The sequence below is a fragment of the Leopardus geoffroyi genome, chromosome D4 (genome assembly GCF_018350155.1).
Source record: "Leopardus geoffroyi isolate Oge1 chromosome D4, O.geoffroyi_Oge1_pat1.0, whole genome shotgun sequence".
Lineage (NCBI taxonomy): Eukaryota > Metazoa > Chordata > Mammalia > Carnivora > Felidae > Leopardus > Leopardus geoffroyi.
Genome location: NC_059342.1, coordinates 82,918,167 through 82,930,973, shown reverse-complemented (window position 1 = coordinate 82,930,973; position 12,807 = coordinate 82,918,167). Strand labels below are relative to the sequence as shown.

The following is a 12,807-nucleotide window of genomic DNA, read 5'->3' as shown; positions in this document are numbered from 1 at the left end:
TTAAAAAAAAAAAAAAGTATGGACATGATCTGATTATATAACATAATGGTGGGAGAGTAGTTAAATGTAGTTTGGGAAATTCACTGAGTGTCATTAGAAGATAATGTTTTCTAAGAATATTTGAGGACATGGGAAAATGCCAGCAAATAAACATAAACTTAAAAAAAAGGTAAACGAGCACTGTATTTACAGTAATCCTAATTTTATTAGAAAAGGAAATAAAAGTGCCAATGTATGTAATACCCCAAAATGTCAAGTTATTTTCAGATGGTGAAGACTTTTATTTTCTTTTATCCCTTTTCTCCATTTTCTAAAACTTTTACTGTCCATTGTGCATTAGCCTCATAATCGGGGCAGGTGGGGGATTTCTTTTGAAAAGCAAGCTCTTACTAAATTTGAATTAGAGTGATTGGATTAGCTTACAATTTTAAATATGTTGAAAATTGTGTATTTAATTTTATTGCTCAACTCCAGTGACAGCATCTCCTTACTTTGATTTTCTTTAAATGTTTGAGAAAGAGACACACACACACACACACACACACACACACACACACACACGAAGAGAGAATGAGTTGGGGAGGGGAAGGGGGGGTGGATAAAGTATCCGCGCTGATAGCAGAGAGCCCGATGCGGGGCTCAGATTCAAGATCCACAAGATCGTGACCCGAGCTGAAGTCGGATACTTAAAACACTGAGCCGCCCGGGTGCCCCCTCACTGTGATTTTTTAGCTCTGATTCTTTGATTTGCTTCTGTTGCAGTTGACTGCCTGCATCCACGGGTCTGCCGCGATGCTCTACCCCATGTTCTGGCAGCACGTGTACATCCCCGTCCTTCCTCCACACCTGTTGGACTACTGCTGGTAAGGCTGCTACTCCCCCTGTCCTCTGCTGTTCCTTCTCTAGGAACTGATGAGGATGTTAGGTCTGTAACTTGTGATGCAGCTGGTGACTAAACTAGAAATAGTAACTGGAAAATGACATGGATTTTAGACCATGCGATTACATGGCCCTTTTGTTTCCAAACAGTTCTCATCTATGTGAAGGCATTCTTAAAAGTTCAAGGCAGTAGATCATACTTCCCATTTCTCACTTTGGGGAAACCAAAGCACCAAGTAGTGGTGTGATTTCTTCCCCCCAAGATGGACTGGGGACTGGTGAGAAGAACACTTGAGGTACCCAAGGTCTTCACGTTTCGGCCATACCCTGGCACATTCTGTAGGAGTCACTCTGCCTGTGGTTGGGGAGCACAAGCCAGACCTCAAAGCCCTCTGCACCTCTTTGACGGGAGTTTCGCTGTTCGGGGAAATGTATTTTAGTGGAAGGCACGCGGCCTTAGAGTCCGCTCTGCCACCTTGGGCGAGTCGCTCAGCCTAAGACTTTGTCTCCTCATCTGTAAAATGAAGTTGTGCCATAAATAATATATGAAGATAAATGATACAGCAGAATAAAGGACATGATGTAGAAAACCTGACTCATGGTAGGCACTCACAAAATGTTTCTGCGGATACGTTGTCACTATCTGTCCTCCACGGATTACCAAAAAAGAGTATGTCTGTAACTGATTTGGATCTGTTTTTCTTCCGAATAATTTCTTTCTCTGGTGTAATGTTACTGAAGACATTGTCTCCAGACAGCTCAAGTCAGCAGACGTTGATAAGGGAGCACTGTACACGTATAGGAAAAAATACCGCCTGAGAGAAATTAAGAGCTTCAGGAGGAAAGGACCCACTGAGGGATCACAGCCCTGTCACTTAAGAACAGATGATTTAGGGGGCACCTGGGTGGCTCAGTTGGTTGAGTGTCTGACTTCAGCCCAGGTCATGATCTCCTGGTTTGCGAGTCCAAGCCCGTGTCAGGCTCGCTAATGTCAGCGCAGAGCCCGCTTTGGATCCTCGGTACTCCCCTAACCTCTCTCTGCCCCTCTCCTGCTCACGTGCGCGCACACTCTCTCTCTCTCAAAAATAAATAAACATTAAAAAAAAAAAAAAAAAAAAGGTGATTTAGGATAGTTGCCATCAGTTCAGATTGAGTCCAGGTCATAATTCTTGCTGGGTTCTTCCAGCCCATTTTGCAATCCTGTTACTGAAAAGGTTCGTCGAGGTAGTAAAATTGTCCTGGGAGCTTAAAGGTATTCCGCAGGACTCCTAATCTGAATGTGTTGTGCTCGCTCTCATCCCAACAAGTCATGTGTACAACCAAGATGTAACTCAGGGCCATCAAGTAAAAATCAGTCACCCTCTCCAGGGCAGTGCAGGGCATTAAGTACCTTATCAAGGCAGGTGTTTTTATCTGTGCCTTTCTCCCACCTCTTAAGAAATTAAGGGACTGTCCCTCTGCTTAGACTTGCCACTTCCTCTTGAGCTTCTAAACCAACTCTCTTGGTTTTTCCATTCTGCCACATATCTCAGAGGAGAGGACTGTGTTTGCTATCTAGTAGTTTGTTGTTGTTTGAGTGAAAGACTGGGGGGCTGGGTGGAGGAGGACCGTGAGGCTCTGAAAGGAAGAAAGAGGTAGGGGGAGTGAGAGGGGGGAAGAGGACAAGACACAGAGCCAGGGGAGGTGGAGGAGGATGGTGAGGGGAGTAGATGGAAAAGGTAGAAAGGGGACATGTGTTCCCTAAGACTCACACAGTGAGTCCCAGTTTCCTTAGCACACCTCCTGCCCCCCACCATGTAATAGTGTCACAGGCACCTACTCCCACACAGACAGGGGGCCCCCTGTACCCATACATACACACTGACATGGGTCCCTTCCCTATGCCTGTGTCTCTGGTCCCACCCCCACCCCCTCCCCCACCCCCGACTCTCCCTGCACACCTCAGCCCAGGCACGTGTTCTAAGAAGAAGCCCTCAGGTTATCCCTGGAAGAGACACCCCCGTGTGTCTTGATGCTGAGCCTCAGATCGGGGCCCTGTGGGCTTCTGAGTGCCAGTATTGGTAGGAGGGGGCAGAGTCATTGCAGTTCCTCTGCCTCCCAAATAGTACAACTTTTTTTTTTTTTTCCATTATTTGGGAAGCTTTGGTGGCTAAATTGTCAGCTAGCTTAAAACTAGCAGCTTACGTTCCCAGAACCGTGCAGAGAAAAATGCTTTGTCAGTTACAGCGATAACAGTAGCTGCCATTGTTGAACATCTCCTGTGCCCCAGTCTGTGATGTCACTTAATTCTTCTAGCAACCCCATAAGGCAGGTATTATTAGCTCCATTTCACAGATAGGTAAACCAAGGCCCCAAGAGGTTTAGTAACTTGCTCCAATATAGATAGCGTGTACTGTATGATTCCATTTTTATAAAAACAAACGTGTGTGCATATAAAACACAAAAATGTGGATATGTGTACATATGTAGATGTATGATTGTGGATATATGTAGACACACACAGATACACACAGGCAGAAATCAAAGAGGACATACACCACGGTGTTAGCAGGGATTGGTGATGGGGAAGAGGGAGAAGAATGCTGCATGATTTTTGTTTTATTTTATTCTGTTTCTCCAGTGAAAAAGTATGGTTTCCATAGCTTACAAGTTTCCCTTTAAGAAAATCATTTATTCTAGCCAGTTGTCATTTCCAGCCCTCCATTCTTGTTTGCTTAAAGGATTTATCGGCTGTATTGCTCTTTGCTGTGGAAGGTGATCCCAGATCCTCTTTCCAACTTCCTCTCTCAACGCCAGCCCTCTCATGAGCTGTGGTAGCGGCCTGTCCGAGAGCGATGATGCCGACAGGTCTTCCTTAAGAGGGAGACTTGACAATGAAAACTATTAAGCCCTTGTATCCCCCACCTTGCACTCCAAAAAATCCAAGTGAAGACTTGTCTTTTTCAGAGCCTGAGTGGGTTTTTTGATTAGCCTCCATTTTCTGTGTATGTGATCGCGGTCCCTTTCCTGGTCTCTTGTTTTCACAGTAGAACTTTTTTTGACGTTTGACCAGAGGATGATTGCAGGCCAGTGGGGGTTGGTATCTGTTTATTAACTACAAGATGTAAGAATGATGAAATAAAAGGCCCCAAGAGGAAAAACAGATCCTCCATTCAAGGCTTGATTTGATCACCTTCAGCCTGCTACCAACTGCTTTGGTCAGAAACTACAAATGTCCTGAAATTTGAGTCAATGCTAATAACTTTATTCTATTGTGCTCGGTGACTTTCACCACTGTTGCGTTTAATCCTTGGTGGTAAGAGCCAGCAGGGATAACTAGCATTTTGAGTAAAGTGCTAGGAGCTTGAAACATGTAAATTTGAAGGAGGTTTGTTCCTCTGCAGATGATTTAAATGTTAAGTACGTCCCCATGCAGGGGATACACGAAATGGAATCTGAAAACTATTATCTCCTGTAGAAATGAACTCTCAATTTACTCACTGCACAGGAAGGGCAGATTCTAGTCATTTTCACTGCCAGCAGGTGCCCTTTCTATGCATAATAGACTTCGAAAGTGTAATTAACACATGAGGACCACTGCTGCCAGTTTTTCTTCAGGTACATGCTGCTCGGGGTTTTCAGGACAACAGTGTAGGCTGTAAGAGCTTTTTACATGGCACTTGAAGATGAGGTGTTCATTGACTTCTGGACAAAGACATGTTAAATGAGGCTGAGTCCAGATCCTGCTGTTGGTATCGCAAGTCATGGTGCTTGGGCCCAGAGCCCCCAAGAGCTCTAATGCAGCCTAGTGTAGAACAGAGGCCAGGAGCCCAAAGCTCTGGGATGCGGTGAATGTGTGGAAAGTATGATGCTGAAATCCCCGCAATTATGTGGACTAATTGCACATTCACAAATACAGCAACCAATTATCTGAGTTAACTTTAATTAGAGGTATAATCACAGATTTTAATTATCTGAATAAATCAGTTTAGTACAAATAGTCTGCCCTGAATATTTCCCAAATTAAAATTTTCAGCTCCCTTCCCATTTTTGGAGAGGGTGGTAAAGAAAGTGCTGAGGCTTTGGATTCGGACAGACCTGGGTTCAATTCTCAATTTCATCTCTTACTAGCAGTGTCACCATTAAAAATCTATTTTATCTCTCTGATCTGCAATATCTTTTTCTGTAAAGTGGGTTTAATTTACCTACTTTGAAGAGCAGCTTTAGGAATCAGAGATGTTGGTCATCCAGTGGTACACAGGCCATTTAGTAAATGGTGGTTGTTCTTATCATGGTTATTATAAACATGGGACATGGATTTTTGGTTTCCAGAAGGTTTAACTCACATCAAACATTCTTGCTTCTGCTGCTCTGTGAGCTCAGGGGAAAACTTTATAATTCATCTTTTCTTTTTACCCCTCAGATTGTTTTTATTTTGATTTTTTTTTTTTATTTAACTTGAGTTATTGTATGGTTGTTTTCATTTGCAGCTGTGGCATAAGAATGAAAAGAAAAGAAACAAAAGCAGATGGCAGAGAAAACGAAAGGAGTAAGACATTTCCAGCCCTTATGAATATTTAAAAACATGTGCTGCTGGTTCCTTTCTACTTTAGATCTGTACCATTTTCTTGACTTTGAAAGTGAAAATGAGAATGTTCCCCTACCTTGGCTGATGGCAGCCCTGACCTTGGCCAGTGTTGGGAGAGCCTGCCCATTTCTGGGACAGAAGGACTAACTTGCTGATGAGAATCTGCATTTCCTTTCATTATAATAATCACCATCTCTTGAGTAGTGTGTACCAAACTCTTTATAAACACTACTGCAGATCTTCAAAATCAGGCCATAAAGTAAATAGTACTGGCTCCACTATATGGATTAGGAAATTGAACCTCAGGGAGGTTTAGTGATTTCAACCACTGTGACACAGCTAAGAAATGGTAGAGCTTGCCCTTGAAATGTAAGGCCACCTCATGTTAAAGCTTTCCTTATTAATATCCTCCAAAGTTTTAGAGAACAAGTTGCACCCATCACCAAGATTTGGTGAAAAATTTTTTCATGTAGGTTTCTTGATAACTTGCTAATTATAGACTTACGTTGTTCATTCAGAAAACATTTATAGGGCCCTTACTGCGTACTGGGCACTATGCTAATTAAATGTTGCTAATAAAAGGTCCCAATAGAAACCACATGGTATTTCCCACATAAATTCCTTTTTCTGCCTTATTCTTTCAGAAGTAGTCCTAAATAAGGACTCCAGTCAGTTCCCAAATTGAATTGTGTCTTTGGGTTATTCTGGACACTTGTGGACCCACCTTTTTGACAAAATATTTCCAGGGCAGATCAGGGCAAGTTCACGTTGTCCCCCAGGGGCCAGCCAGATCAAGAGCCACGTTAGTAGCTAATTCTGATGCTCTCTGAGGACACGGTTGAACCAAAAAGTTATATCCTATGTGTACAATTAAGGTGTGAATTTTGCATTTGTCTTTGTAAAATGCATTCTATTTCCTGACATTTCTAGAGGATTCTGTAAGCCGTTTTTCCACTCAGCTTGGGCATGCTCAGATTCTCTGTGAGAGATACCAGTTCTAGATCCTTTATCCATGCTGCCTGTCATGTTCTGAATCGGTCCCCACATGCTGCATCATGCATTCCGTCTAGAATTTTTAGCAAACGGTCTGAAATGTGCAAGGGTGCACGGTCCACATGTGGGTGGAGGGCATCAGTCTCGACACAGCTATGAAGTGACTTCTGGATGACCAGAGCTAGGCCCAGTCGAATCTTTGTCTTCATTGATGCCATGAGATTTTGCATAGGGAGTAAATTGATTCTAAAGTTAGTGGGATTCTTGATATTCTTAGTGACAGAAATAAAAATCAATGAAGTGTGGTGTGGTGGAAACAGAAAAACCTGGCTTTGTTCTGGCTTCCCCATTCACTAGCTTGAACCTCTCTGAACCTCTCTGAGCCTCCTTTCTCTTCTGTCAAACATGGATAGTAATTACTGACACAAAGCAGGTGTTCTATAAATAGTACGTACAATTTTTTGTTATTAATAACTACATATACGTATTTATAGTTCTATTAATACGAATGTATATAAATGGCCCAAGAAAATCCAGTCGAAATACACAACCCCCAGGTAGAATGGGAGTAGGTTAGGTAGACGGGTGTGGCTAAAATTCTCCTATATATACCAAACCCTAGGATAGGTAGGTTTTGTTAAAGATTGAATTCTAGAGGCTCCTGGGTGGCTCAAGTTGGTTAGGCGTCCAAGTTCGGCTCAGGTCATGACCTCGAGGTCCGTGAGTTCGAGCTCTGCGTTGGGCTCTGTGCTGACAGCTCAGAGCCTGGAGCCTGTTTCGGATTCTGTGTCTTCCCTCTCTCTCTGCCCCTCCCCCATTCATGCTCTGTCTCTGTCTCTCAAAAATAAATGTTAAAAAAAAGATTTTATTCCAATAAGTGAACAAAAACTGTCATTTCTATTGTGCAGCAAGTATTTATGAGTGCCTACTACAACCCATTGGGTTGGCATTGGGCCTAGAAAGGTAGGAGAAAACAGTCCTTCACAAAAGAACTCAGGTCTCCAGGTAAGAATGGGAGAACAGATTTTTCTTAAGCTAAGAAGCAACAAGTCACCAAGACAGGGTGGAACACCACACCAGGAGTTCCTCTGGGAGCAGGAGGATGGGATGAGGGCCAGGGTTTCAGTCCCAGGTAGAAGAAGCAGGGAAATGCACCGTGTGTGTTGGTTGAATAAAAGGAAATTACAGATTTCCAGATAGATCTCTTAGTAAGAATTGGCTAAACTTGACCCTGACATTTGAACAGAGAGGCTGAGTAGGAGACAAGTTAAGTTTTGGGTCCAAATCCTGGCTCTGGTCCCACTGAATACATGTCTTTGGGTGAATCACATAATGTCTCCAAGCCTCAGTTTCCTCATCCACCAAAGTATAGCTAAAAATATGGTTGTCCGTGAAAAGCCTGACAACCTGAAAATGTGTTTGCTGTCCACCATCAGAGCCCTACGACAAGATGCACGTGCATTTCCTTCAGCAGCACCCAAGACTGAGAATGCTGAGAGCCTTTGGAGGAAGTTTTGGACAATGTATGAGTAAAGTGTCTTCCTGGTGGAAAAATGGCAGAGAGAAGAGACTGGGCTCTTTGTATTATCGATGCTATAGATTCTGTAGGAAGGTAGGGTTCTGTAGGTTCTATAGGTTCAAGTTCTCCATTTGATGTAAACAAAATTTTTTAATATTTATTTATTTATTTATTTATTTATTTATTTATTTATTTATTTATTTGAGAGACAAAGCACAAGCAGGGGAGGGGCAGAGAGAGAGGGAGATACAGAATCCGAAGCAGGCCCCAGGCTCCGAGCTGTCAGCACAGAGCCTTACACGGGGCTCGAACTCACAAACTGTGAGATCATGACCTGAGCCGAAGTTGGACACTTAACCAACTGAGCCACGCAGGCGCCCCCCCATTTGATTTTTTTAATTAAAATGTAATTCATATACTGCAAAAATTACCCTTTTTAAAACTCTACAATTCAGTGGGTTTATGTATATTCCCAAGGTTGTGCAACCATCACCACTATTTCCAGGTCCATTAGATTTTTTTTTTAATAAATATTTTTTAATGTTTGTTTATTTTTGAGAGAGCACAAGTGGGGGAGGGGTAGAGAGGGAGACACAGAATCTGAAGCAGGCTCCAGGCTCTGAGCTGTCAGCGTGGAGCCCGACGCGGGGCTCAAACTCACGAACCAAGATCATGAAACGAGGTCATGACCTGAGCTCAGTGATCAATGGATCCTGACATAGATCCATTAGAAATTTGATACATTCTTTATTGTTAGTAAGGTAGTTCATCCTTATTTTAAAACATACATTTTTTTTAACCTTCCACAAACATATCCAGCAGAAAGCAAATGTCCTGTGAAAATGAGCAATCCATGTGGGTGGTTGGCATCCGACCCTTTACTTGGCCCCTCCAAGGTGCCCCTGTTGGCCCAAACGCTAGGGATGCAGCGGAACAGCTTATCCGTCCTCAGCATCTCGTGCCCGCAACGCGGCAGAGACTTGCAGGGTTAGAGAAGACATCGTGCCCCTTTACCACGGGATTGGCCCTTCCCCAGTTGGGGGTGGGGATTGTCGGCTCACCCACCCGCCCTGAGGCCCTCCATCTCCTCTGCTGCCACATATACCTCTGAGCGGCAGAACCCGCCCTACTGGGCCCACCTTGCCAGTCCCCGCCCTGCTGCCTGATGTGTTACAGGGCAGCACGGCTTGCCTCCCTTGCCCCGGTGTCTGACTGGCCTCCCTGGAACACAGATGGCCCTGACCTCTGCTTATACGACCAAGCCCTGGCCTGGCTTTCCATTTCTTGAGACACATTCTGTGTCTGATTCCTCACTCCTCCCTGACATGGAGCCTGTCTTAGACCCAGTACTTAGAAGACTGTGGCACTGGGGCGCCTGGGTGGCGCAGTCGGTTAAGCGTCCGACTTCAGCCAGGTCACGATCTCGCGGTCCGTGAGTTCGAGCCCCGCGTTGGCTCTGGGCTGATGGCTCAGAGCCTGGAGCCTGTTTTCAATTCTGTGTCTCCCTCTCTCTCTCTGCCCCTCCCCCGTTCATGCTCTGTCTCTCTCTGTCCCAAAAATAAATAAACGTTGAAAAAAAAATTTTTTAAATTAAAAAAAAAAAAAAAGAAGACTGTGGCACTTCTGTGGCACAGCATAGTGGTCTCTATAGCAAAAAGATTCTAGACACGTTCCTGGACACCAATAGAGCAGGAGCCACAGTAGTGCCGTCGTGCCTCAGCAGTGGAGGAAGTTACCTCATGGCAGGACTCTGGGGACAAGTGCCCCTGCCTCTCTCCATTGTTGGGACAAGGGAGAGTCCATGGGGCCACCAGCACAGTGCTAGGCTCAGCATAATCTCTCAACCGAAGTGGGTTTGTGATCGCCCTTAAATATTTGAAAGACTGAGAGGCCAGGCTAAGAAGTAATTGGATGCCGTGCATCTTGACACGTGACATATCTTAGTCCTGGAAAGACAAAAAGAAGAAATTTTCCCCACTTATTAGTTGCATTCTGAATTTTTACATTGACGAGAGGGGCTTGCTTTCTTTTGATTTATCCATAAACCTCTTTCACGCTCTCTCTTTCTCTCCTCATTTCTTTCAAACCTCCCTCATTCATTCCTGCATTTCTATGAGAGTCTCACGGGCTGTTGGTGGATCCCAACTTGAGATTTCCCTTTGCATCTGGCTCCGGCTGTTATGGTTCTCATTGAACTCTCTGGGGCAATAGAGAGCCCTGTCTCCTGACCTTTTTTTTCTGTGATTAACTTCTCCTGCTGCAGCGGTCTTAGCCATGGAGCCCTGCTTGATGTTTTCCAAGTATGTCTCCTTCTGGTAGACTGAGGAGGCACAAAAGGGCGGACCACTTCAGGCTTTGATGTTGACCTTTCCAGGTTTTCACCCAGGCGTTATCTTTGTAGCTCACGTATTCATTTAGGTTGGGTTCGGGGGGCTTAAAGCTCTGAAAGCCATCTCCCCCCCCTTCCAGGGTTACCCCAGGAAGCCACAGGGCCCCACTCAGAAGGGCACTGTCCCCTCTCCCCCCTTTCACGCATCAGCTGCAGCGATAGACATGTGTCGCATTAGCAAACCATCTCTAGCGCCCGAACCGTGCACACCCAGCTCCCCCACTGTTGTGAGCCCTGTGCTCTGGCTACCCAAGCACACATGAAAGTGGATGGTCTGTGCCTCCTCTCCCGGTCTGGGATTGCTCTTGTCCTCTCACGGGTCCTCATCCTGGGCTATCGCTCATAAATCAGGGACGGCAGGGTGGAAACCAGGCACGAAGTTAAATACCTTTTTCCCCTAAGAGAACCTTGATTAACTCATGGCATTTGTGCCCCTTCCACTTTTCAAGCCATATTTTCTGCCTCTTACCAGCTGTGACCTTTGTCGAGTCACTTAATCTGTTTGAGCCATAGATTCCTCTGTAAATTATGGAGATCAACCTTTCAAGACTGCTGCCACGATGAAGTGAGGTCATCTGAGGTCCGCCCCACCACGCCTTGTATGTTTCCTTATAGCACTTTATATACATACTCTAATACGCTTATTTAATGCCTACTCTTAACTGTAAATTCCAGATAGGCAGGGACCAGAACTGTTCTCTCCTGTGTCCCCAGCCCGATGTGATGCCTGACACCTAGTAATATTTGTTGGTTGACTGACCAGCATATGAAAGACACTGAGCACATAATAAACGTGCCATAAGATGTTAGTTTTCTCTTTTCTGTCCCCAGTTGCCTTTTTAAAATTCAAGCTCCTGAGCGGCTAGTTTATTTTTCTCTACGGACGCCGTGAATCCTGTTACGATCTTATTTTCCTGGGTGGGTGTCGGCAGCTGGAGTGTCGCAGCCAGATTTGTGGCCCTCCCAGCCAGTGTGCGAAACCTCACCCCAGCTTGCGATTTTTCCCTTTGCCCCTGTTTCCTTTCCGGCTTTTGTTGCTGTGTTAACCTTCTTTAAAGCTTGTTTAGAACAAAAAAAAAAGAGTATCAATTCATTTAAGGGAGTAAGGCTAACGGATTTATTCTGTGGACTATCTACTCGCTGTTTTATTTTTCTTTTTTTTTTAATTTTTTTTTTTTTAACGTTTATTTATTTTTGGGACAGAGAGAGACAGAGCATGAACGGGGGAGGGGCAGAGAGAGAGGGAGACACAGAATCGGAAACAGGCTCCAGGCTCTGAGCCATCAGCCCAGAGCCTCACGCGGGGCTCAAACTCACGGACCGCGAGATCGTGACCTGGCTGAAGTCGGACGCTTAACCGACTGCGCCACCCAGGCGCCCCTTATTTTTCAATTACAGTTGTCAAATGACTTTTTTTTCTTTAAGTTAGCGTAATGGTTAAGGGAGGTTCATATTTAGCAGGAGTAGTATAAAAGACTTTGCAGTAGAGGGATTTGAGCTGGAATCACCATTAACTGTGACCATGGGCAGGTTTCTGAGAATCCTTTTTTTAATCCGTAAAATGGATGGTATAAATTGGATTCTTTGGGGGATTAAATGAGATAAGGTAGCTAAAGCCTCCTGCACAGCCCTCTGACTCCGGGAAACAGGAAACAGTTGGGTTCTCCTGTGGCTGACCATCTAGAATAACTGTGCAAATTAACCTTTGCTTTATGCCAAGTGGGCAACCCACACAGAAGCCTCTAAGAAGGGAGGTGTTTGCAACCACTGGGGTTCTGTGAGAAATGGTGCTTAATGGGCACGCAGGTTCAGGAGGACCTGAAGGAAGAGGGCTTGAGGCCCAGGGGACACCGCATGACTAAGGGCTCAGAGGCAGGCTGGGAACAAGAGGATTCCTCTGGTGAGGGGAGGTGGGGATTGGCGTTGACGGGACATGATGTGACACGGCTGAGACCTGGTCCAGCTGCTGACCGGCCCTCAGAAAGCAGATTAGAGGAGACCTAATCTCCTTCCCCTCCTCCTTCCACTGGCCTCGCCGAGGCTGGGCTTCTGGGAAACGTCTTGTCTCAGCAGAGCAGACTTGGGTTCTGGTCTGTTCTGTCATTTTGCCAGCTGTGTGACCTGCATGACCTTCACGTCTTCACCTTTATGGTGGCAGTAGCAGTAGTGCCTGCCTCACACTGCTGCCGCGAGGGGCCGCCGAGAAAATGCCTGGTGAGCCCCTAGCCTGATGCTGGCTCTTGGCGGGCATGCGGTGAACGGTGGCCGCTGTTGTCGACTCCCTGTGCACACTGGCCCTTATACCGGCCTGCACGCCATCCGTCGGAGACCAGAACTACGATCGTGTGCGCTCTCTGACAAGATGTGCTGTGAGGTCCTCGCTCGAGCCCTTTCTCCCACCTCTTGTCCTTTAACCTGCCCACGCATGCCGGGCCCCACTGTTTCAGAGCAGAATTTAAA

The 12,807-nt window shown here is 45.4% G+C and overlaps 1 protein-coding gene across 15 annotated transcripts in view; it reads left to right on the top strand.

Moving 5' to 3' along the window:
* DENND1A (DENN domain containing 1A) overlaps positions 1-12,807 on the top strand; it is a 512,085-nt gene that overhangs the window by 290,104 nt on the left and 209,174 nt on the right. For all 15 annotated transcript variants that reach the window (XM_045470412.1, XM_045470408.1, XM_045470411.1 and 12 more), the window contains one exon: positions 763-863. In XM_045470412.1, coding sequence (XP_045326368.1) covers positions 763-863 — 101 coding nt within the window. The remainder of the gene's footprint in view (positions 1-762; positions 864-12,807) is intronic.